Below are 26,821 nucleotides of genomic sequence, written 5' to 3' on the forward strand. Positions count from 1 at the left end.
TTCCAAGCAGTATGAGACACCACAAAGAAATGTGTCCCACCTTCTCCCCCATATCTCTGACATTTATCAAAAAGGCTTCTCCAAGGACAAGATCAAACACTTTTGATTCTTTTATTGACAATCTGGGTACCGCCACAGACACAGTCTTCAGATATTTCTTAATGTGCTTCACAGGAAAAGGAAGATTGCTCTGTGAAGGTTTGGTTTCCATTCTCTTGACATCCACTTTTTATCCCACTATTCATGCTCACACAACACAGGCTGTGTTTCATGTTCACACACTGTGGACGTTTTTTCCTTTAAGTTATTTTAAGAATCCCTATTCTATTCTGAAGGAAACACAGGCAATCACCAGAAAGACAAAAGGAGCATACTGGAGAGCCACCGAGCTCCGGGGGATCTCGGTACCCAAAGCTGAAGAGCAAACATTGTCCTGGCTTCCCAAACCCATGGCAGCACACACGTGTGGAAGGAGGCAGTGGTAAGAGCAATGTCACAAATGAAATGGTGATGGGTGACATTGATGCCCTGGGTGTTGAAGGACAGGTGGCTTTGCCATTTTGGGTCAGCATATGACATTCATTCAGGACCTGGCTGGGGTGGAGACTTGGGCCAATGGGATGCAAACCTGGGCTTAGATCGGCTGACCTTTCCTCATGCTAAAAGATACCATTACCGTTATTTCTATAAGATTATTGGCTTCTGGACTTGGGTCTCGAAGCCCTGGGGCATGGAGGAGTGGATGTATTTTAACAGTTGATGCTAAATGGGGCTGTTCATGTTGTTGTGGTCCCCTCTCACACCACCATCTTGTTCCAGCATTGTGTCTCTGAGGAAGGGGAGGGCAGAATGCTCCTGGGGAGCATTCTCGGTGAGGTTGGGTGAGGCTGCTTGGGATGGGGGAGCAGATGTTCTTGGGATGTGACCTGGAAAATTCTGAGGTCACTGCCTCTTTCCCCACCATTGAGGGTTTCTATTGGTTACAGCTGCTAATTGATTTTAGAAGACCCAGGTCTCTGAAGTCTCAAGGGACCTCATGTGCCAGTGAGACCCTCAGCTACCAGCTCAGCCTCCTGAGAACTCAGAAAAGCAAATGAAAGGGAAAGGCAGAGACTACACCTCACCCCTGCACACAGTGCAGTTTAGAAAATGTGGCTCACAGTACCTAGTGGACACGTTTTTATGTGTTTTGAGTGCCTCAAAAACAAAACAAAACAGGAAAAAATAAATTCTTGAAAAATTAACATTCAAATGTGATGTATATGAACCTGAAGAATATTCTAGCGTGTGTTTATTGTCCTGCGCAAAAGTCCCTGCCTGTAGGACCACTGAGTGTGTGGGGTTCCCTGGGACTTCACAGCCGGGGAGGGGGTAGGTATGCAGAGGTGTCTCCCCTTCTGATGGACGGGTCATGCATGTTTTCATTTAGATGATCTAGAAATGCTCCTTCTATAAATATTCCGTAAATATAAACCTGACCTGCACTGCTCTTAGTGTTGGAAGAGCATTATGGGATTGCTTCTAAGAACATCCCCTTTATAGGCACTTTCTCTACTAAGTTTACAGTGAAGCCAAGGGCCTGGGCCAAACTTCCAGGCTGCAACATGAATACTTCAAACCAAATTACAGACTTTGTAATATTTTCAGGGAAAAAACATTTCTTTCTAAAGTTGCAGGTAATCAAATGAATGGAGATACATTCAGCTTCGATGCCCTCCCAGTAATTTAAAGAGCTGGCATTCCAATTAGCTTTCCCAGTCTCTCACTTGGTTGATAAGCTGATGTGTGTGCGGTGGGGCTGTCATCTCATCAGCACCATTTGTAAAGATAGGATTCTCGGGGATAAACATGTTTGACTATTGCTGGGGAGGGCCCTCTGGGAACAGGTGATTGCTGAATGAGGACACTGTTTCTCAAATCTCAAGCGCGCTCCGACAGCCTAACTTACACAGAGCGCGGCAACGGCCTTGGAAAGTCTTTGGCTTCGCCCATGGCTTCTACATGGATTTAGCGAAGGTGAAGGCAGGAAGTTAAACCTGGAAAACCTCTGCCCATGTGATGAGCCAGCTGGATTTGTGCTGGGATGAGGAGAATCCCAAATGAGGGGCTGCACTCTGTTCCCAGCGCTGATATTTGCATTAGCTAGAGGCCTGAAAGTGCCTTTTGCTGGGTACCCAGTGGGCGCTGCTGGTTTCTGTGGGTGCCGTGGAAAGGATCTAGTGGCTACATCTGTAATCTGCAGCCTGTGTTTGTGCGTGTGCAGGTATGTGCTTATATGCACAGAGAAGAAGAAATGGCTAAGAAAGTAGGAGCCGAGGTGTTTCCCATGAGGAGGTGCGGCCCAGGGTAGTGCCTGAATGACATCCCTCTACACGTCGAACCAGTGATCACCCATGCAGGCTCGGTTCCACTCACAGCCGCAGTTCCAGCACCACTCCAGTCTGCACTGGGGCTGAGGACACTTCATGTGCATACATCCTCCTGTGGGGACAAAGGATACAGGTGCTGTGGGTGTGTAGCAAACACTACCAGAGCCCTTGTCCAGATGCCAGCATGCCGTCCCAGAAATTACTCTTGTGGTGAACAATCCTAAGCAACAAGGACAGGAGACTCTGAACCAGGGGAACAGTCAGACACCACAGGAGGCAGCTCCCGAGTGAGAAATGGGTGAGAGAATGACATGGAGGCGGGGCTCTTTGCCTTCAGAACAAAGCCCATTTGCACACCTGTATTTCTCTGCTCTCCCTCATGTGCTTAGACACAAATGGTTCATGTTTCATAGACTGCTGATTCTTCATTTAAAAAATATAGCCGCCGGGCGGTGGTGGCGCACGCCTTTAATCCCAGCACTCGGGAGGCAGAGCCAGGCGGATCTCTGTGAGTTCGAGGCCAGCCTGGTCTCCAAAGCGAGTTCCAGGAAAGGCGCAAAGCTACACAGAGAAACCCTGTCTCGAAAAACCAAAAAAAAAAAAAAAAAAAAAAAAATAGCCATATTAAACTCATGATTTCTAAATACATATTAAATATTTCATAATTTAATATATGATATGCTGGGGTTTGTATTTTTCATATTTATTCAGGGTTACTTGGTTTAGCAAAATGTATAAGCAGGAGTTGCAACAGCATATTACTTTTAATAGAGAATGTGTTCCTGAATGGTATTTAAATTTTTATTTAAGGCGAGAAGGAAAGAAAGGAAGTTGCCATGCTGCGACTGAAGCTCAGCTGGTAGAGTGCTTGCCTAGCATACACGGAGCCCTGGGTTTGATCCCCAGCACTGCATACACCAGGCATGGTGGTGTACACATGTGTCCCCCAAACCCAGAAGGTGGAGGCAGGAGGATCAGGAAATCATGGTTATACTCAGCTACACAGTGTGTTCCAGGTCATCCTGGCTTCCATGAAATATTTTCTTAAAAAGTAAAAATAATCAAATGAACAAAACAAAAAAAGAAAGAAGGGAAGGAAGAAAGAGAGAAAAAAGAGAGAGAAAGAAAGAAAAAGAAAGAAAAGGAAAGAAAAAGAGAAAAAAAGAAAAAGAAAGAAAGGAAAAAGTGAGAAAGGAAATGCATGTCAAGTGCCCTGCATATCCTACATTATATCTTGATGATGCTGAGGCTGGGGCATGGCTCTGCTGGAGAACTTTCTCAAGGTGAAGAAGCTCTGCCCAGTGGTAGCGCCGAGATGCCAGTGTTCCTGGAAGAGGGGCTGTCATGTCCGTATGGAATGGCCAGCCCCTTATCGAGGGACCTACTTTGGGATCACTGCCCCCACCCTTCAGGAGTCCTTGGCTTCTGGGCTCAGACACCGAGTTCTCCATGAGATGCAGGGGGGACTGAAAAGAACTGTTGGAGATCCAGGCAAAGCAATCTTTTCGCTCACCTGTTACTTGACTCTAGGTGGGTTCTGTTACCCACGCTTACCAGTTATCTCGTTAGCTTATCAAAATATCCAAGTGTTGCCTCATACTAACTTTTATTAACAGAAAACACTCATGACAGCTAACACTACTCTAAAATATTTGTGCCTGTAGGCATTTGTCTTGGGATAGCACATTTAAAATTTTCCACCTGGTTATGATTTGCTTGAAGCATCATAAAAGATCATAGATGTATGAAAAATAAAGTAGAAAATGTACAAATTTTAAAAATACTTGTCATTGAAGACAGGGCCATTATTAGCACATGCTAACAGCCATGTCTTAGGATGTGCATAATACAGTAGAACAGCGTGATTCTGCAACATCATTTAAGTCTCTCTAAAACATCATATAGGATATTGAGCAATATGCCAAAACTTGATGAACTTAGGGTTATGCTATGTAAGAACTCTTTTCTTCTTTTTCTCTCAATCCTCACACATCCGAAACTCTAACACTATAACTCATCTGTAGAAAGCAGTGCCACTGTGGGCAAGAAAGGAGAGAAGTGGGAAGACAGGGCTTCCTGGCTGTTAACAGACAGCCGGCTCCCACCAGACCCTGTAAGGCGGAGTTGCACTTGGGACCAAGATTGAAGCCTGACAGCATGGACCACTTAGCGGTGTTCTGGTCGACCACGCACAATGGCGGAGCCACAGACAACAAGCTGGAGACTCCTGTTGCCTACTGGTGCCAGTTTGTGTTACACCCTCGTGTGGGGGTGCTGGTCTACATGCTGCTGGGGACAGTAAAGAAGAGATGGCAGACAGGGACTCTGTGGAAGGAGGAAAGGTCTTAAGGAGAGAGGAGGGAGATGTAGGATGATGGGAGGAGGGAAGAGACAAAAATGTTGAGTTCTCTCTTATGTGGAATTTAGATTTAACAGTGTGTGTGTGTGTGTGTGTGTGTGTGTGTGTGTGTGTGTGTGTGTGTATGACATGAAGGCAGAAAGGGGGTTATTAGAGATGGGGTAGGAGCCAGTGGGAAAGGGAGGAGTGGGGGAGGGTAGTATGGGAGCAAATATGAACCAAGCACATACGTGTACAAAATGTCAGTGGCCTGAGACGGCTCAGTGGTTAGGAGTACCAGCTACTCTCCTAGTGACTTGGGTTCAATTCCCACCACACGTGTAGCAGTTCATAACTGTTTGGAACTCTAGTTCTAGAGGATCCAATACCCTCCGTGGGCACCAAGCATGCACATGGTACACAGATATACCTGCAGGCCAAACATCCATACACATTTAAAACATTCTTAAAAGTGTCAGAACGAAGCCCATTTCTTTTGTATGTTAAGTAAAAAGAACACTAAAAAATGAGGGGGGGAGATAGAATCTACACAACTATACTCAACGTGTACCATTTGATAACGGAGATGAGCTACCCCGTGACTGGTTTAAATGAAGACATTTTCATTATTCATTTTTTTAAATTATCAGATTGTGTGCTTTCCTTACGTGTGAGTTCTTCTTCCACTTTTGAAGAAGGTTCACTTCCGAGTGCTCGCCACGACTCACTGCAGCTGCCTCAGCCCTCCCACTCTCCCTGAACTTCCTGATTGGCCACTGGCATCTAGGCTTGTGTCTGCACTGAGTGACATCTGAGCAGTGACAGCTATGTCTGACGACACACTTCGCACGCTGTGTCCCGTTAGTAAGGGACGTGCGGCTGTAAATGGAAGCAGGGAGTTGCTGACGGAGCCACAGCCACCTGGGAGTGACACGAAGGGACTGTGGCTCTTCTCGTGGTGAACTCTGTCTCTGGACTAGCAACCAGGACGTGGCAGGCCCCCGGGCAGCGGTGTCTACGCTGGATCTAGCCAGTGAGTTGATGCTCCCACACGACCTGCTGGCAGATCCAACCACCACAGGCACCCACCGAGCCGAGAAGCAAGCCATAACCTTGCCTGTTTGAGACGATGGGGAAGAAATGTCTGGAAGTTGGAGGGGATTATAGGGGGAAGTATCCAGGCTTGCCCTGGGTTGAGAAGGGCAGTTGTGGAGCTGGGGAAATGGTTCAGGTGGTGAAGTACTTAACTTGTCAGCATGAAGACCCGAGTTCAGTCCCCAGACCCATGTTAAGAGAAGGCCAGGTATGGTGGCCCGGACTTGCAATCCCAGCCAGTGACAGGTGGACCCTTGGTGCCAGCCAGCTCAGCCTAGGCCAGCCAAATCAGTGAGTTCCAGGGCAGTGACTAATTTGTCCTTAAAAATATATACATTTAAGCCAGGTGATGGTGGTGCACACCTTTAATCCCAGCACTCGAAAAGACAGAGGCAGGCAGATCTCTGAGTTCAAGGCCAGCCTGGTCTACAGAGTAAATTCCAGGACAGACAGGGCCACACAGAGAAACCTGCCATGTCCTGGTTGCCAGTCTAGAGACAAAGTTCACCACGAGAAGAGCCACAGTCCCTTCATGACACTACCAGGTGGCTGTGGTTCCATCAGCAACTCCCTGCTTCTGTCTCAAAAATGAAAGTAATTTATTTACTATCTCAAAAAATGCAAGTAATTTTTTTACTATTTATTGCTAGTGGGTGCATGTGTGTGGAGGTCAGAGGTTAACTTGAGGAAGTCAGTTCTCTCCTTCAGTCATGTAGGTCCCAGGAGTCAAACTCAGGTCATAAGGCTTGGTGGTGAGTGCCTTTACCTGCTGGGATATCCTGCTGGTCCAAGACTCTGAATCTTCTATATAAATAATAATAAAAAGATAGCATCCTGAGTAATACCCCAGGTTGGCCTTTGGCCTCCACTCACATGTCTATGGACACTCCTGCACACACACACACACACACACACACACACACACACACACACACGTACGCACACACATAGACACAAAAGAAAGAAAACAGAAATTGTTCCACTTCCCTGTAGGAAGAAGTGCTTTCCTGAATGTGGAAGCAGCCATGAGCTAGCCGAGCTGGGAACTGGACAGTGCAGCTGGCCCTGCGCCTCCCTGCATCTGGTCCAGTGGTGCTTCAGGGTAAGCATGAGGGCAATCTAGGTTCTTTGCAGTGTTGCATGCAGGTCAGAGGCCAACACTCAGCAGGCCATGAGGGAGTGCTTCCCATTTACAGCCTGACAGCGTTTCTAAGACACGACCCCATGGGAAACCATCTATATCAGTGAGTCACGTGACTCCTCCACTCCGCCTTCATGCCTGTGGTATGGCCTGAGTCTCAACAGATCTGCTCAGGGGATTTCTTTGGAGTGGTCCCTGTCTTAGGGAATCAAGCTTAAGCCCCTTGGCTCCCATATTGGCCCTACACAGTGTCCTAGCATGCTGTACCTGGGGATGCCGGCAAGCAAGGGGCTTCCAGCACAGGCTGGGGTGGTGATCACACCCCTCTGTGTTTGCACATGGGGTCCTCTGCTTCTTCCTTGGGTCAAATCTGCATTTCTCTGGGATGCTAGAGACAGGGTCTTGTCCTGTTTAGCTTGTGCGTTTCAAGTCTGTAGAGTGGGCTGCTGGGCCCTGTCCAGTGAACACTCTCTTCTGACAATGCCATCTTTTCCCTCTTTCCCTCATCGTTTGATCACGGTCTGGTAGTGGTGGGCGAAGCTAGAGTGGGGTCTCTTAACCCCCTTGACCCTTTCGCTCTTTGAGGTACACGCTAACCACTGTCCTGCCAGGCCATCCCAACATACAAAGGAACAGGGAGGTTCACCAAGGGAGTTCTTTTCCCAGGGGTTAGGGACTCAGAGTTAGGGATCTGGGTGGAGCTAAGCCTGCCCCTGCCACCCTGGGAGTGTGGGCGTACTCTTGTGGGTGTTGATAAAGATACTCTTAAAGGCTTGAGTGCTGGATACAGGTTCATCAGCTTTCATTCTGCAGCCAGCCAGCTCTCAGCACCGGCCATCATGAGGGCAGCTAACACCCAGAAAAACAGGCAACACGATCCTATAGCACACAGGCCTCCATGCAGGGCTGCTCACCGGGGAGGAAGGGAAGGCCACAGTGTCCGCCGACTGGCGTCTAATCCCAAGCTTTGCCCAATGCCCCCACCCTACTTCCTACGTATATTATCTTCTCGGCCACATAAATGCTGACTGCTTGCCTAACACAGCTGTGGGACCCACTCATCAAAGATTTCCGTCCGATGAGAACCAGAATGACGCTGGGCAACGTTTACCGAGACGTCACACTAACGTGGCCCTCCCAGACATCACCGCATGCAGCCTTCATCCTAGCTTTGTGCAAGGCGAGCAGATGGCCCCCGAGTCCCCGAGGGTGGGGTAGATGATGGGTTAACAGGCACTTGATGCTACAAACACGGGTGACAATGGTTGAATGAGGACTGGGACACAAGCAGACCAAGCCCAACTTCTACTGCCGTCCTCAAACCCAATGCAGTCAACCCACACAGGAAGCCCTCCGGAGCCAACCAGATGCGGGGAGCAGAATGGAAGGGACCGGATTCCCAGAGACCTCCCCGAAGTCAAATAGACACATGACAGCAATAAGGGGAGGGGATGACGGCACGGCGGAAGTCCAGAGTGTGCCAGCAGGAGGGGTGAGAAACTGCTTCTCGGGGTGAGCCAGACGGAGCCTCCAGGGGCACCAGCATGCTATCCTCAGTAGTACGGACTGATGTTCCCTGAAAAGGCCACCTCTGTGGTACTGGTCCTGCAGAGTTCTTGACTTTACTTGGTGAACGTGGAGTGATGGAATGCTACAGATTGAGAGCCAAGTGGCCTTGGGCTGTCTTCAGCCCCTTGACAGTCACTTGTCACTGGTTTCTGTTCCTGACCTAACAGCTTTGTGTTTGTTAGGCCAAACTTTCAGAACAGAACGTACTGGTGAATTTAGCACGCCACTGGCTTCTTCCAAGTCTCAAGCTAAGGCTGTCCTCGGACATCACCTGAGGACTTTATCGGAGTCCTCTCTGCTCTGCTGTATCCAATCCATATGATGTCCCTGCCAATCTATCTGGTACATGCATGGACTTCTGATTTGTTGTAGTTCAGTGACTCCGAATTTATTTAGCCTCTTCCAAAGTGGAACGTGCCATTCTTGGCAACTTGAATCTGTGTTCCCACAACATGGTCACTCAAGTTTGGCTCAGAAAAAAACTCTCCTTCTCTTTGGGGGAAGAGCTGTTTTGCGTCAGTAGTGGCTCTCAGGGTGTGAAACTCGGCTTTGGTTCTCGTGTCCCTCCCTGCTGCAGGCAAGGCAATGCCCTAAATGATGCTGGTGCCTGGTTCAAATGTCCTCTGCAGGGCATATTCTTGCTGTGGACTAGGGGAGAAGTGCCGCACATAGCTGTGTGCCCTGAAGGATGCTTGCCAATGCATAGGCGTTGCTACCATAGCCCTTGAGTCTCTTAAAATATATATGTACTGGGGTCTGGGTGGAGGCCCAGGAGTGTGTAGTTTTAAAAGCAAACTTGGCAATTCTCCTACATGCTCAAGGGGGATCCAAGCTGTGCTTTAAGGACACGGTCAGCAGAGACAGGTCATGGTAGAGGTGAGTGGATCCCCACTCTCTTTGAGAGCCAAGACCTCTGGCCCATGGATGTAGGAGGGGGAAGGGGCGCATCATTCAGTCTGAGTGCACTAAGTTTCCCATAGCCATGTGGCTCTGCATTGATGAGGCCGGTGGATGTGACTGCACGTGTCAGGAAGGGACAGTCCTTCAGGTGAGACAGTACCCGGGCTTTAGAGGATCGGTGAAGAGGAACCATTCGAACACAAATGTGCATGGTTTTGTCTGTTGGAACATTCTAGGAAAACTTGCTCTGCTCTCATTTCATGTCTTGCAGAGATATGTTCAAATCGTCATTTTGGATTCTTAAAAGTCACAGAAGATTTGCTGGGAGGCAGAAGAAAAAGTCCCTTTCCAAAGTCCAGTGATGCTGACCCTCGCATGGATGAGCCAGGCACCGGTGTCGTTTAAGGCACGGTCTCCCTTGCAGCAGGGACACAAGAACTAGAGTGGGTTCCCGACCTCAGGGGGTATTAACAGGAGTGACGGGGGATGCGTGAAGGGCAGGGGAGGGCGTTCGCGGCCAAAAGTTCTTGAGGAAAAGTTGATTAAATAAACCTGCCCCTGCTTCTTGACCGAAAGAATTCTGAAATGCTTTAACATGCTGATGTACGCTGGGAATGTTGGCCCTAACCCTACTTCCTCAAGTAGCCTGGGAGAGGTAAACACTCTATCCTCACTGAGGACTTGGGATAAGCATTTAGTGAGTGCACCACACAAATTAGTTATTTTTGTTATTATCGCCCACAAAGGGAGATGTAGCTGCCATCACCTGACAAATGGAGCTGATATGGCAGTCTTGTATCTCAGTCCGGACTCTGGGGGCCCGTGGAGGACACTTTGTGAGGATACTAGACTTTGTTGTTAGAAGAGTGAACAGCTCATCCGATGCCAAGTGTCTAATGTCATTTATAAGAAGGGACACTAGCGTATCTTGTGTGTCTTCTCTCTTCACTGGCGTTGGAATGAGCCCTGACACACTCAATGTCACCCACTGCTGGACACCATCTCACCAGAAAGTTTCATTTACTACCTTTGCTCCCAGTCCAGGGATGGAATTTCATCCCATAGAAACCACCCAGGACGCGGATACCGTCTCCCGCCTCAACATATATTAGCGTGTGAGAGCATCCCAAATTTCCGGGAAGAAACTAGGGTCGTTGTAGTGGAATTTGGGTTTGGGAGGTGGAGAAATTTCATGTTGAAAAACTGACATCCACACTCTACCTAGCTAGCCTCAAGCTGTGTGTCTTCCCAGAAGCCCAGATGGCCACCCGAGGCCGCCATGCAGGAGGCCCAGGCAGGCCCGGCTCTTCTCTCAGCTTGCACTCACCGTTTTTTTCGACCGGCACATTGCAGCGAGGACAAGGCTTAGTGGTTTTCTTGATGGTTTCCTTAGAGGCCTCCTCCCAGCGAGCTTGCTCAGCAGCCTTTTCGTCCACCCGGTAGGCCTGGATTCGTAGAGACAAAAGAGGTTCAAATTTGGGTCTTTATTATTGGGGTTGAAGTCTGCATTCCTTGGAGGGCTGGTGCAGACACTTATAAAGTCAGAAGTGCCCTCAGGCAAGAAGCTTAAATATGAACTTGTTTGACAAGTGCCGTACAACTATTGGACATGTGTGGGCATTATGTTCTTGGCACGTGGCACATGTTTAGGAGCTAAGAAAAGATTGCTCAATTTTATAGCATGGAGTGCTGTGTTCTGGGGATTTTATGTGATTGTAATAAATAATACCCAGCAAGTGGTTAATAAGTAGGCAAGTCATGAAGGCTTTCACATGCCTCTTGCTAGACCTTCGTCAAGTGCGGGGTGAACACACTCATTTTCATTTCTGAGGCTTTGAGGCACGGACAGTGACCAGACACTGGGAAGAGGAAGAGTCATTGTGAGTCAACAGTCTTCACTTTTAGTCTCTTCCCCTTACTTCCTGCCCCTAGAGAATGGGGGCCTCTGGTGCTATCCCAGAAGGCCTAGGAGAGAGGACATGGTGATGACAGAGAGGCAGACCTCAGGAGTTGGTGGCAGCAGGGACGAGGACTGTGGGCTCTGGAAGCAGCTCCCTGGGCTCAAATCACTCAGATGGAAGACTTTGACAAGGCCTCCTCCTTTCCTGAGAGGCCTCTCAGGTGGAAATAAAACATGGGGCACTGAGGGCTGCCGTTCATTTCCTTAAGTTCTAACACGAGCATCTGACTCGGGTTGTTGGCTGGTAATTTAAACTCCTTCAGGATCTATAGCACAGTGAGCCACGGTGTACTTGGTATCACCATTCATGCCATCAAGTACTAGACCATCCTTGACTCATAACTGCCTGCTATGGGCTGGCTGCCTTCCCCACCCCCAAAAATGTGGCTGTTGAAAACCTAATGCTTTTGAAAACGGACTAAGACATCCTCATGTTGTAGAATATTAATTTAAGATATGCTACATTTGTTTTTGCTGTGGAACATTCGTTTAATGATGCAAAGATGTGCTGCATTCTTTTATGCTGCATTTGTTTAACTCTGTGAAGCTGTGTTACTGTGCCTGTCTAAAATACCTGATGGGCTAATAAAGAGCTGAATAGCCAATAGGGAGGCAGGAGAAAGGATACGCAGGGCTGGCAGGCAGAAAGAATAAATACAAGGGGGAATCTGGGAGGAGAGGAAGAAAGAGCAAAAGAACAAAGAGCGGATACTAGGGACCAGGCACTCAACTACACAGCCAGTCATGGAGTAAGAAGAAAAGGAGAGGTATACGGGAATAGAGAAAGATAAAAAGGCGTAAGGTAGATGGGATAATTTAAGTTAAGGAAAACTGGCTAGATACAAGCCAAAGTAAGGCCAGGCTTTTATAGGTAATAAAAAGACTCTGTGTGTGATTTATTTGGGAGCTGGGTGGTGGACCCCTAAAAGAGCAAAAACAACAAAGAACATCCTCAGTTAGAAAAGGGGTTCCCAAAGGAGCTGCTCCAGACTGGGGTTTCATTCTGCTCCTGCCTAGTTCAGACACTATACTTCCCACCTACTTCAAGTACTGGCTAACTCCTGTAGAGGAAGAGTTTTTAGATTTAGTCTAAGAGCATTGTAAACTGGGACTGTATTTTAAAATGTTAATCCAAATAGAGCCCCTTCACCTTGACCACTATGGCACTATCCACCCACCCATCCATCCACACACTCTCTGTGCTTTAGTACAAACATTCAAGTCTCTTTATTAGCTTGTAATAATGAATTAAGAGAATATTCCCAGGGCTACTCCATAGCATCAATGCTGACTGAATGTAACAGCTCTGGAGACCGGCAGACTGCCAGCCCCAGACCTAGATGCTCACTAGCAAGTTTCCAGGCCACAGCACCTGGGTTTGTGAGCCAAGCCCTTCGGGCACCTGTCCCCTGTCAGCAGAAGTGAAGAGGTGCTGGGCTGCCTATGCTCAGAAACTGCAGCTTAGGGACCCCCACCCCCGATTTTCACAGGGCATTTGGGACCCTGTTGAGACCCGAAGTCTGGTGAGTGGACTCTAACTTCAAGGATGAGACCCACTTTCATTTCATCTTTATAGTCTAATCTTTCAGTTGTTAACATTTCCAGTCCTTATGAATGAAGTCCTATGAAGGAAACAGCCAGTTTTGCCTAAGTTTCAGCGTTTTGCAGTTCTTTGTAGGAACCTTGATATTTATGTTTCTGTTATTTCCAACAGTTGGTGAGTTCTTCTAGACTGAGGTCATGTTTGAGTCATTCTTGTTTCCAGCCCTTGGCTTCGTGCCTAGGTAACAGCAGGAACTCAGTCAATTTTAGCTGAGTAAGTGACAGTCATCTGGAATAGGACCCCATGACACAGGTGTGCATCAGGGATACATCCGTGATGGCGATGGTTGGCCCCAAGGGGAGACTTGCCAAGGGATGGCCACCGGAGCCAGACCCACTTCCGTTAGTGCCAGGACACTCTCAGAGCATCCTCCAGTAACGCAAAGGGACTCACGTGATTTGGGAGCACTTTATTAGGGTAAAGCAGAGTTGGCTTGATTGCTGAACCGTAGGTCACTGAAAACTTCCTTTAGCTCTGGCACACCCTATAGATTGGAGCCCAGTGACGAAGCTGTGGTTGGGGAGGACTGTTTCCAGATCTGGCCCTCAGACACGCATTTTGACTTTAACATGCGTGGATTCAGCCTGTCAGATGCACGTGTGGTCCTAAGCCCCGCGATTACGGTGGCTACTTCTCATTGTCAACTTGATTGGTGTTAGACTCGCTTAGGAAACACAGCTCTGCATATTTATGCGAGGGTGTTTCCATAGTGGCTTGGCTGAGAAAGGAAGGCCCATGCTGAATGTGGGTGATACCATCCCCTGAGCTTGGGGCCTGGACTGAAGAAAGATGGAAAAAGGAGGAAAGATGCTGAGTGCCAGCATTCACCGCCACGGTGAACTTTATCTCTTCAGAGATAAAGTAAACCTTCCCTTAATTGTCTGGGGCTCTTGGAGAGAACGTGAACCCGTGTTTCCCAAAGCGGGTGGCTGGACATGTGTGTCTGCTTTATATATTACGGTGTAAAAATTAAGCTATATATATATCATTTCATAGTATGTGTGATTGGCTATAGATACATAAATTTAAGTTCTCTGAAGAAGTCATGCTGGTAGTAGAGATTCTGCAGGCTGATTGATCAGCCAGAATGTCTCGATTATAAAAGACAGAATACAGCAGGTTCAAAGCCAAGGTGATCTTGGATTGGTGTCATCAGTCACCTTAATCGCCATTTATTACCAGCCTCTGTTTCTGGCCCAACCTTGACTATTTGAACGTGATGGTTAAAGAAAACCCCTTTTGAGCTAGGCACCTATTCTAAATTCCTAAAAGATAAGTTCCTGGCAACCCTGACTCCTTGCCCCCGCCCCCCAGGATTGTAAAAAATGACCCACTTGCTGCTGCTTATGCAAACCCCCTTGTTGCTATGTAACAGGGATTGAGAGGGACGGGGCCTCACCAGCTGAGGAGAGGGAAGCAGTTTCTCACTCAGCTGTGCATACCACATACCACAAAAATGGGATAATCGTAGTGCCTACCTTTAAAAACCCTTTCTCTAGCCTCTTCTGCATGGCAAGCCTTCAATTTGGCTGTGCTCCTGCCCGCAGTAATTAATAAATTATTTAATTAATTAAATTAATTAATTAATAATTTGAATTGAGTCTGTAGACTTTTCCCTGTGGATTAGAACTCCATGACATGATAAGACCTTCAGAAAGTATTCTTAGCATACCACAGACTTCCACCAAGCCCAGAGCTAAGCATGTTGTAAGATAGCATTTGAAAATGGTGGCAGAGATTTCCCACTTTGATGTAACCTGTCCATCTGATGTTCCTACCAACATATTTGGTAAGTGCATTGGCTTATCACTTATATATATATATATATATATATATATATATATATATATATATATATATATATATATATATTTCTTTTTTCTTTTCTTTTTTTTTTTTTTTGAGACCGGGTCTCTTGTAGTCTATGCTGGCTTCAAATTTACTATGTAGTTGACACTGGCCTTATAGTCCTGATCCTCCTGTCTCTACCTCCCGAGTCCTGGGACCACAAGGGGGTACCACTGTGCCATACTTTTGTTCTGTGACTAGAAAAGTCCATGTAAGCTGTCCGTAGCAGCACAAGCCAGTGAGCACAATCAGGATCGTCATTCCCGGCCTTGGCTACTTATACTCAGAATCTGTGATTCCGTTCAGAGAAGGAGCTGTTACATGTTTCTTTCTTATAGTGTGTGTGTGTGTGCATATATATATTATATATTCACATTAAACAAGTTAAAATTCCAAATAGTCTTCTAAATGTGCAAAGTCAAATTTATAATGAAGTTCTTAATTTCTTATTCCTGATGTAAGACTATGATTGACATTTAAAAATGCTCCAAAATTTTTCACCTCAAAAATACACATACGACTTATCTGAAATCTGAGAAATACAAGCATGAAAAACCAAGGCAAGATCATCTTCAACTTCTCATCAGGCATAGGCACTGCCCATTGTCATGGCTATCCATTTGTCTAATTTTCTCTTGCAAGATCTGTTGTAAGGACTCAGGGGCTAGAGAAATGGCTCAGTTGTTTGGAGCACCAGCGGGCCCTGGCTTCATTCCCTGTACCCACGCGGTAGCTCAGAAACATTTATAACTCCATTTCCCACCGTCTGGCCTCTTCTGCACCAGGCATGCCTGTGGTGCACATACATATGTGCGGCAAAACATTCACACACACAAAATAAAAAAAAGTCAATCTGAACAATTTTTTTACAGATAAAACGACAGATTAGAAGGTGCTCTGACTAGGTGGATGCACAGATGGACAGACAGGGGACTAGACTGCTGTACCACAGAGCCGACCTGCTCCTGCCAAGCCCTGCCTTGCCGCCTGCATCTGCTGCATGCCAGGGAACCTCTCCCACTAATAGATCCAGGGTCCCCCTGCTGCTGCCACCGGGGCGGAGGCCACGGCTTCCCTGCTAGTCAGAGGGAAGTGTCTCCACCAGTGAACTGTTCATGGGAGCAAACACATGGAGCAGACTGAAGTGGGGGAGGAGTGAGAGTCGTGTAGCAAAGATGTGGCCAGGGGACCTGGAACTGAGACAGCCTGCCACAGAAAATGTTCCCACCACTGCCAGGGGTGAGCTGCACGGTGGAGTTAGAAGCCAGCCCTGGAAGCCAGTGGCTGGTGGCACACAAAAGTACCCACATGGGCAGGGCTTCCACAACCCTCCAGAGCCTAAATCACGGAAGGCCCCGCCCCTGGAAAGTGCCACTCTCAATTCATGAGGGGTAGGATTCTAAGTTTCTGGAAGAGGCGGGGTGGATTCTGGCAGCGAGTAGTCTAGGCTCAGAAATCCTTCTACTTGGAGGGACACCCCTAAGCCGTCTGAACTGCTGAGACCAGCAGTCCTCCCCAGCACCTGTGGAGATGGACACAAATGACAGTCTAAGGGGATGGGGACACTATCATCTCCTCGAGGAAGAAGTTACTAAGGGCAACTTTGTAACTGCTTAGCTTTTTCTACAGTTTTTAAATTATTTACACGCCTGTATTTTTTGTTAGGCATCTGTGTTTTACCCTCTGTCTCCCTGGAAGACTTCCACAACTCTCTCTTACTTCTGTTCATCTACAAACATCTTCCTTATTTTACATTTCTACAGCAATAGTCTACTGTGTGTCTCCAACTGCAATGGTTGCTCTCTCACTCAGCGGTCACCTCTTTAGTCTAACTGCCCCCCCCCACGTGCACCTGCATACACACAGACATATACACACAAATGCACACACACAGACACATGCATACACACACACACACACACACACATACACACCACACATGCACATGCACACAGACACACACACATACACACAGACGTATACACACACCTGCACATATACACAGACACATGCACCCCCCCCCCCACACACACACATACTCTCTCTCCTCATTCGAAAGCAGAAAGGAAAGGTAGAGAACATTAACGGGATGTGGGGAGGGAGAGTCTGCAGCTCCTTATCAGCTGAGCGTCAGACCAGCAGCACAAGATGCACCAGGAACATGGCGGCGAAGGCTGCTGACAGGGACAGCAGTCCTTTTCCACAGAGGTATTTTCTAATGAGCAAATTATTTCTTATTTACTTCATAAATAACAATGCACCAGGCTGGAGAGATGGCTCAGCGGTTAAGAGCACTGACTGCTCTTCCAGAGGTCCTGAGTTCAACTCCAGCAACCACATGGTGGCTCACAACCATCTATAATGAGATCTGGTGCTCTCTTTTGACACATGCAGGCAGAATACTGTATATATAGTGAATAAATAAATCTTAAAAACAAAACAAAACAAACAACAATGCACCAGGCCTGAGGCCTGAGGCTGCATGACCTACAAGGACCGCTTTACCCCTTTCCTAGATATTTCCTGGGACTCTCACAAACAAGGCTTTGTTTACCATCTAGGCCTCTTCACCTCCCCTGCACCCTGAGTGACCCGGGCTTTTATCTTATCAGCTGTAATGCAAGCCGGTCTGGAATCACCCCATGATCTCTTTTAATGAAAGGGGGAGGCTCCTTGGCAACCCTTGGAGGTGTAACTTCAGAAGCCGCTGGAAACAGAGGCTGTCTACAGACCTGACTCTGGAGAAGAAGGTGGGAAAGCTCCTGGCCCGGTGCTCCTTCTTTCCCTGTCTACCAATATTTCACAGATACCAAGTATCTGTGAAACTTCCTTCCTGTTAAGCTCCTGACCCTGCTTGATATGGACTCATCCTGTCCGTATTCTTTTCTGTGGCGAAATCAAGAATCCTGACATTACTTCACTACAGGTTCTCTGGAAAGAACTCCTCGGGTTGCTGCGGGATGGGACTTGGAGCTCTGTCTGGGCCTGCATGCCACTAGCATTGATCATTTCAGAGCTCCGCTTGCCTCTGCTTCCTGAGTTCTGGGATTAAAAGTGTGTGCCTCCATGTCAGGCCTCTATTTCACATCATAAATACTATAACTTTTAGGTCTTAAATAAATAAATGAATGAAAATCTATACACTACAGTCGCCCCCACCCCAGTGTCCAGTGCCTGAGCCTTACTGGGGACACAGTGGAACTCACAGAGTCACCCCCACCCCAGTGTCCAATGCCTGAGCCTTACTGGGGACACAGTGGAACTCACAGAGTCACCTCCACCCCAGTGTCCAATGCCTGAGCCTTACTGGGGACACAGTGGAACTCACAGAGTCACCTCCACCCCAGTGTCCAATGCCTGAGTCTTACTGGGGACACAGTGGAACTCACAGAGTCACCTCCACCCCAGTGTCCAATGCCTGATCCTTACTGGGGACACAGAGGAACTCACAGAGTTGCCTCCTGCCATTTAACTCCAGGACTGATGGTGATTCATCAGAGAGGCCTTCAGACACCATGACACACTCCCCCAAAAGTAGGAGACAAAATTCCTAAGGAAGAAACTTACAGAGGACTCACATGGAAAACAAACCAGATATGAGTGGGGAACGGAGGGGTGGGGAGTGAGGGGAAGAGGGAGGGGGAGTTAGAACTGGAGGACATAGGTACCACAATGGATGCACAGAACATAATCAAGAGGCCAAAATGAGACATCATCACGACTCATCCATAGAGTCACGACTCCCAATGACCGCAGGCACGGAGGACTTCTCATAAATAGAAAAGCAATTGGTCTCTTCTCTGCTAATCCTTCTGTTTATATCAAGGAGTTCCGTTATCTGTCCCATGTGGTGGCATTGTGTTCCCCAAAATATTGTGCACCCTAATAAACTTATCTGGGGTCAGAGACAGAACAGCCACTAGATACAAAGGCTAGAAAATGGTGGCACTCACACCTTTAATCCTAGCACTCCAGAGGTAGAAATCCCTCTGGATCTCTGTGAGTTCAAGGCCACATTGGAAACGGCCAGGCATGGTGACACACACCTTTAATCCCAGAAAGCGAGCCTTTAATCCCAGGGAGTGATGGTAGAGGGCAGAAAGGTATATGAGGCGTGAGGACCAGAAACTCGAGGCATTTGGCTGGTTAGGCATTTGGCTGGTTAGGCATTTGGCTGGTTAGGCATTTGGCTGGTTAAACTTTCAGGCTTCTAGCAGCAGCAGTTCAGCTGAGAGCCATCGGGATGAGGACACAGAAGCTTCCAGTCTGAGGAAACAAGATCAGCTGAGAAGTTGGCCAGGTGAGGTTAGCTGTGGCTTATTCTGTTTCTCTGATCTTCCAGTTCACCCCAATACTTGGCTCCAGGTTTGATTTTATTAATAAGAACTTTTAAGATTCCTGCTACAGTCCCAGGCCTATGATCTGACCTGGCATGACCTTTATGTGATCTGGGCCTCCACCCTCTCTCCTGAGGAATGAGCTTGAGTTCAGGCAACAGCTAGGCAGTATGCAGACCCACCCACCCCATGGGTAACATGGCGGTGCCAGCTACAGAGCACTACTGGGATTACCAACCAGGTCAAAATGGCCACCAGAGAAGAGACCTCATGGTTAGTTGCCTCCTCCAAGGTATGGAAACGGTCTCAGACAAAATTGTTAATTTTGATAAGCTCTGACAAAAAGCCAGCCATTTTTCTAGACCAGTTACAAGAGACCATGGTTCAATACATTTGCCTTGACCCAGCCTCCCCAGCGGAAGCCACGGTCCTAGCCACCCATTTCATTTCTCAGTCAGCGCCAGATATTAGTAAAAAATTTAGAAAGGCTGAGGAGGGTCCCCAAACTCCTCTACAGGAATTGGTGAAAATGGCTTTTAAAGTTTTTAATGCTGAGAAGAGATAGTTGAGTCATCCTGACAGCCAAGGCTACAACAGAAGCCTGTGCTCTAAGCCCAAGCCTTAGCAGCTGCCCTGAGGCCACCAGGGACCCCACAAGGGGGACAAGGGAAGTCGAGGATGAGGCTACATCCTGCCAGAGCTCAGTCCAAGTCAGCTCTGCCAGGAGCCTGCTTCAAATGTGGACAGTAGGGCCACTGGCCATGGTATTGCCCTGAACTTCAGCCTCCCAAAAGGCCATGCCCTGTCTGCCAACAGCCTGGGCACTGGACATGGGAATGCCCCTGTAGACCATGCCATGGAGGTCCAGCCTCACCAACACTGGCATCTGAGACTCTTCTGGTTTCTGAACTCCTAAGCCTGGTGGAAGACTGACTTGGCCTAGACTTGGTGACTCCCATTGCCCTCTCCAAGCCTAGGATGATGCTGCAGGTAGCAGGTAGTTCGTTGACTTTCTTTTGGACACAGGAGCTACCTATTCTGTTTTGACATCTCACTCAGGTCCTACAGTTCCCTCAACAATTTCTGTCATGGGGGTGGATGGGACCCTTTCCTTCCTACTTAAGACCCTGACACTTCCCTGCATTCTTGCAGGGCTATCTTTCTCACACTCTTTTTTAAAGTCATAAATGCTTGCCCTGCACCTCTGCTTGGTCATGATATTCTCAGCTGCTTTGGGGCCACACTCACCTTGGCCACCACACTCTCACCTGAGTATTTCACAAGTCCATTCCTCCTGCCAGACATGTGCCAAGGCCAATCCACAGGGGGCCCTCCAGATACACTAGCCTCTACACCAGTTTCAAGGACACCAACCTGGCGAGGATTGGCAGGGTCATGGAAGCTGCACATTGCCTATCGCCCACAATCCTTGGGAAAGGTTGAGAAGGCCAATGGACTCATCAAACAACAGCTCACCAAGCTCTCCACTGAACTCAGGTTATCTTGGCCCTCCCTTCTCCCCATTGCCCTTACCAGCCTCTGGACCACCCCATGCTCTCTTACAGGCCTGAGCCCTTTTGAGCTCCTTTACAGAAGACCCTTCCTCCTCAATCACCACCTCCTGGCCCAAACTCCCCCACTGGCCAGGGACCTCCCCTACCTCTTCCTTCTGAGGTCCCTTCTCCGGTCACATGCTGACAGCTACACCAGTGGACCCAACTGCCCCTGAGCCTGCCTCACTCTCCCCAGGGAACAGAGTAATCCTCAAACAGCTAGCTCCTAAGTCTCTTGAGCCCGGGATGGAAGGACCTTATATTGTGATCCTCACTACCCCTTTGGCTGCCATGCTCCTGGGACATCCATGCTGGTATCATCTCTCCAGGCTCAAGCGGGCACCTATTCAGGATACATGGTCTGTCCATCAGCTGGGACCCTCCACCCTCTAGTTTTGTCTCAATGAAGGGCCTATCTGCTCTTCTGCCCTGTGCATTCATCTTTGCAGTACAACTAGGGCAAGTGTTAATAATCTATTTTTTTCCCTAGCAACTTACTTTCTCTGCTTCCTCAAGAAACATATGCCTGAGGTCTCCAGGATGACAATTAACTGGATGATCTTCCACTCACACCTCCTGCTGAGTGTGATTCTACTGTCTCCCCCCTCCTCCACATTGCCCCATGCCTGCAGGAAGTAGCCAGACTTGAATTGGTGCCCCTACACCCAAAGAGTCTGGTGGAAGCTCCACCTCAGCCCCTGGTGCCCTGGCATCCATATACCCAAGGAGTCTGGAATGTTCTGGTGGAAGCCCCACCTCTCTGCCCAGACCCTTCCCCTCAGAAAGTCCTGCCAAACATGGCTCCTCCCCCAGAGATGCTCAAGACCACTCCCACAGGGTATTTAAACTGCCCCCCAAAAAACAGACATGTGGTTTTTTTGGTCTCTCTTTCCCAACTCCTCTCTGGGGGACTGGAAAATCACCTGGGAGCACTTTACCCATTAAACCTGGGCTTATTGTAATTCAGTCTGATTTGGATTGTTGCATTGGCGGAGAGGCTTATTGGGGTGCAAAAACTTTTCACTAAGGATTGAACTAAGGTCTTCAGGCTTGTTGGCAAATGCCTTTACCTGCCAAGCCATCTCATTGGTCCCACAGTCTGAAAATATATATGTGTGTGTGTGTGTGTGTGTGTGTGTGTGTGTGTGTGTGTGTTTTGGAGACAGGGTTTCTCTGGGTAGTACTGGCTGTCTCACTGGCCCCACAGTCTGACTTTAATTAGTTAATTAATTATTGATTGATTGGTTGGCTTTTTTTTCTTTCTTTCTTTCTTTTTTTTTCAAGACAGGGTTTCTCTATGTGTAGTATTGCCTATGTCACTGGCTCCACAGTCCGACTTTATTTATTTATTTATTTATTTATTCATTCATTTATTTATTTATTTGAGACAGGGTTTCTCTGTGTAACCCTGGCTGTCCTGGAACTCGCTTTGTAGACCAGGGTGGCCTTGAACTTAGAGACCTGCCTGCCTCCCTTGGGACTAAAGGCTTAAGTCACCACACCTGGCTCACAGTCTGACTTTTAAAAAGGATCAGTGACCATATGGAGGACCCAAATAAGCAAATGGATGAAGTACGGTCATGTATTCGGGACACAGACAAGGAATTACCAAAGTGAATGAAACCTTTAGCATCTTGGAGGAAGAATTAAAAACCATTGATGTCTTAGTTAGGATTTCTACTGCTGTGATAACACCATGACCAAAAGCAACTTGAGTAGGAAGGGTTTATGGCAGCTCACAATTCCACATCACAGTCTATCACTGAGAAAAGTCAGGACAAGAACTCAAAGCGGGCAGTGGTGGCACACGCTTTAATCCCAGCACTTGGGAGACAGGGGCAGGAGGATCTCTGTGAGTTTGAGGCACGTTGGTCTACAGAATGAGTTCTAGGACATCCACAGCTACACAGAGAAACCCTGTCTCAAAAAAAACCAAACCCAAAGCAAAACAAAAGAAAACCTCAAACAGGGCAGGAACCTAGAAGCAGGGGCTGATGCAGAGGCCATGGAGGGGTGCTGCTTACTTTGCTCCCCATAGCTTGCTCATCCTGCTTTCTTATAGAACCCAGGACCACGAGCCCAGGGGTGGTGCTGCTCCCCATGGGATGGGACCTCCTACATCAATCATTAACCAAGACAATACCCCCATGAACTTGCCTACACTCCGATCCTATGGAGGCATTTTCTCTGCTGACGTTTTTTCTTCTTAGATATCTCTGGCTTGTGTTGAGTTAAGCTAAAACTAGCCAGCATGGTTGAAGAAAAAAAAATCAGCAAGGAGACTGAGACACTGATAAACTATCAAATAAAAATTCTGAAAATGAAAGACCCATCAAATACACAACACAACAAAGCATCATCAACAGATAAGACCACACAGGAGAAAAAAAAATCAGAGATGGAGGACAAGATCAAGACCATAACACATTTAAGCTTACATAAAGAAAAAAAATGAATATGACTAAAATGTCTGAGAAATAAAGGATCCATTCCAGAGACCAAACCGAAGACCAAACCATAGACAGAGGGGCTGAGGTAATGTCAAAAAGCATAGACAATGTATTCAATTAAATTATGGCAGAATTTCCAAAACCTTCAGAAAGATGTCCCAACACAAGAGGTACATGGATCTCCAAAAGGGCCAGACCAGAGAAGAGCTCACCAGGACCCAGCAGAGCTCACGTGGGTAGGCACGTGGGCGGTAGAGGTTCTGAGAAACAGGGGAGGGTGCGAGAACATGTGGCATGAAAGCGGAAAGGGAGCTACTGGGGATGAAAAGGAGCAGGGCAGGGCAGGGCAGGGCAGGGCAGGGCAGGGCAGGGCAGGAAGGATGGGGGGTGGAGAGAGACGGAGGATCAAAAGACAGACTGTGGGAACTGCTATAATGAAACCCATTGCCTTGCACGTTGATTAAACACACACACACACACACACACACACACACACACACACACACACACACACCCCACAAGCATCTCCTGGCATCACTTACAGAGGAGTGCATATCTGTTTGTATTTGTGTGTGATAAGCAAGCTCAGGCTTCCCCATGCTCAAGTCTGCATGCATCCTCATTGGCTTAGCTAATAACAGTGTTGTGGAACGCGGGTGGTGCTGATCAGCCTCAGAGATAGTGAGATGAACCAGCTCATGCGGAGGCTTTGTGCTTACCTGGAATGACTCTGGCACAACACCCTAGCGCTGAAGTCTCTGGTTTAGGGTGTGTGCCCACATGTACAGGCTTTATTGCACATAGCTAGACTAAGCCAGGTGAACAAAATGTTTACCATGACAAGGGGTGTGTGCTCAGCCTAAGAGATGGGCCAGAGCACACCTTCCAGAAACCGCAGAGCCAATTTACAATAATGTGCTTTGGTATTTTGGGCAGGGGAGCAGAGATAATGAAAAAGAACAACTAAGAAAAATATCTTTTTTTTTCTGTTAAAATACCAATTTCTGGTCCTAGGATACATAGAATCTAGTGGGTATGATTTGAAGGCTGAACAAGTACCCTTGAGGATTTCCCTGCAAGGGGACCTACCATCCCCCCAAGGGGACCTGCCATCTCCCCAGCCAGACCTCTTCAGATTAGCATGATGCAAACAGTATAAGACTATGCCTGTGTGACCATTTACATGCTAGTATGAACTGAGGTATTGGAATTGTCAGTCAGCTCAGAGGAATGGGAAGGATAAGGAAGGTTCTGACTCTTGGGATGGAGAAGGAAAAAGAAAGGCATGAGTAACTAGTGTTTTCGCTTTCACAGGTAGACCTTGTTATCTCTTCCTTTATAGACTCTGCCTGCCAAATCACATGTTGAAATCTGGAGCCCCAGTAGGATGGCATTAGGCGGGGTCTTTGAGGTGGCTCTCATGAGTGGGGTTTGCCCTCTCATAGAGGGGGGCCCAGACAGCTTTCTTGCTTATTTTCTATTATGTGAAAACAGGGACAAGTCAGCGGTCTGCAACCACTGACAGAGGGTCCTCACCAGACCCCAGCCATGATGGAGCCCTGATCCCCAATTCCTATAACTGTGAGGGATCAATCTGTGTTGTTTATAAACCATGCAGTCTCTGGCACTCTGTCATAGAAACCCTATCGACTAAGACAATACATTTTGAAGAGTCTGACTTATGAAACAAAGTAGACATTCATACAAGTTTTAAATGGACATAGTTTCTCTGGGATCGCAAATATGGAAAGCGCTGATACTCACTCTGGCCTCTAGGCTGCATCCGCCTACTTCCTGGGATGCTAGGACAATGACAGCCCATACACGTTCCCACCACTTGCCATCAGCTGGCTCTGACTCGGCCTGGCCTTTGGAAACTTTCCAGGACAGGCACAGACCTAGGTGCCAGAGTCAGAACATTTTCCTCTTTACTGTCCCCGATTGTCCCGTGGTACCTACCATACGCCTACCTTTCTCTTTAGCAAAAGTCACCCAGGAGGTCCTGAAGGGTTCTCCTGTACCCTCCCACATTACAGCCATTTTTGTTCTTCCTACCCTGGTCCAGTAGATGTCACAGGAAGTTGGGGGCCACGTCCCTGCTGATGGTCACATGACACTGGAGAAAGTTTTCACACACACGCTAGCATGCCTGGGGAATTCCCACAGAGGTGGACACATCTCTGCTTTGCATCCTGAACCAATGTCTTGATACCATTGCTAAAATCCTTCTGGAATGGTCTCAATCAGAGGCTGGGAGCTTTTAGATAACACAGGTGCGCATGCCCACTCCCTCGAGGTTTGCATTCAGGGGGCATGCGGTGGGGTACAGAAAGCAGAATCCTTAAACAATGCCCCTCGGGTTGTGAGGGTCAAGAGGCTTGGGGGTGGCTGTCACTGTTACTCTTCAGGAGTGCACATCTCATTTGGGGCCAGGGGAAATAACACTGTGAGTAGGGTAAATGTCCCCCACCCCCACCCCAGTCCAGCCCTAATCATCACGCTGCAAAGCAAGAACTTGTATTACGTCGCTAGGAGCAGACAGTCTTGTGACTCAGCACTGCCACAGATACACACAGAATATACAGTGTGGCTCCCAGGGGACAGTAGGACAAGGCAGCTAATTGGCCAGAAAGGAAGGAAGTGTATGTGTGTGCACAGTGGAGATGAAAATGGAAGAAACGTCTTTTCTTACATATTTTATAGCTGAAAAAAAAAATCACAGTTTCTTCTAAGGCACGTATCTCCCACATATGTATCTTTCGGTACATGCCTCCTTCTATACATATATTTCTTTACATCTATCTATATATGTACAGAAAGAGGCAGAGAGTCAAACTGCCCCAGCAAAGCCAGGGTCGGCATGTTAGACAGCCTGTGACTCCAGAAGGGACAGGCGCTTTTGTATGCAGTCCTGGGGATCTGCCTGGGAACGGATTTGAGTGTCTGCATCCTGAGATGTGGATAGGGGCAGAGCCTTGGAAGTGTTGTGCCTGGATTTCAAGCCCGATGCCACTCTTTGCTAATGACCTTGGGCAGAAGACCTAGCCTCCTCTCATCTGAGGAAGTGTGATAACGGCACCACGGGACCCTGTGATAATTTCTGTGAGGATAGAAATGCAGAGCCAAGCGAGGAGCCAGCGTGCCCTGCATGAAGACTGTATTTTTTCGTTCAGTTGCTCTGTGGACATTACCACCCTCGTTTCCAGCTCACAGAGACAGGGATATCAAGATTGAGAATTTGCAATGATGGTAAAGACCGTTGGAGCCTTGACAGGTCTTAAGTCCTCTTAAGAACACAGGTGAGTGGCAGCATTACCCTCCTCCCCATGACGCCTTTGAAAGCAAATTTGTGGCTTTCCCAGCTCAGATAGCGGCTAGGGGACACAGGTAATGTGCATGTAAACTATCAGAAGTAAGGAATATCCATACAAGGGCTCTCTTTCCTGTTTTAGAAAATTTATTTGTAATCCTGGGTTAGAAAGTAAATTGGACACGTACCTTTTAGTCCTAAAAATGAAAGTGAAATTTGTTTTCTAAAAAGGGTCAAAACCACATATTGCTGAGAAGATACTGGTACACTCCAGTAAGGTTCTCTTTCAGTGAGCGCCAGCTTTTAATTTCCACCTTTCTCACTGTAACCCAATGCCTGGTGTCACTA

The 26,821-nt window shown here is 47.7% G+C and overlaps 1 protein-coding gene across 3 annotated transcripts in view; it reads right to left on the reverse strand.

Annotated features, from left to right (window-relative positions):
* Positions 1 to 413: 413 nt before the first annotated feature.
* Positions 414 to 26,821, reverse strand: part of Prkn (parkin RBR E3 ubiquitin protein ligase) — a 1,191,501-nt gene continuing 1,165,093 nt past the window's right edge. For all 3 annotated transcript variants that reach the window (XM_059272846.1, XM_059272847.1, XM_059272845.1), the window contains 2 exons: positions 10,740 to 10,857; positions 414 to 2,481 (listed from right to left, as the gene is read on the reverse strand). In XM_059272846.1, the coding sequence (XP_059128829.1) occupies positions 2,369 to 2,481; positions 10,740 to 10,857 (231 nt within the window). In that variant the 3' untranslated portion in view covers positions 414 to 2,368. The remainder of the gene's footprint in view (positions 2,482 to 10,739; positions 10,858 to 26,821) is intronic.

This window comes from Peromyscus eremicus, chromosome 8b (genome assembly GCF_949786415.1).
Source record: "Peromyscus eremicus chromosome 8b, PerEre_H2_v1, whole genome shotgun sequence".
In the NCBI taxonomy this organism is placed as follows: Eukaryota; Metazoa; Chordata; class Mammalia; order Rodentia; family Cricetidae; genus Peromyscus; species Peromyscus eremicus.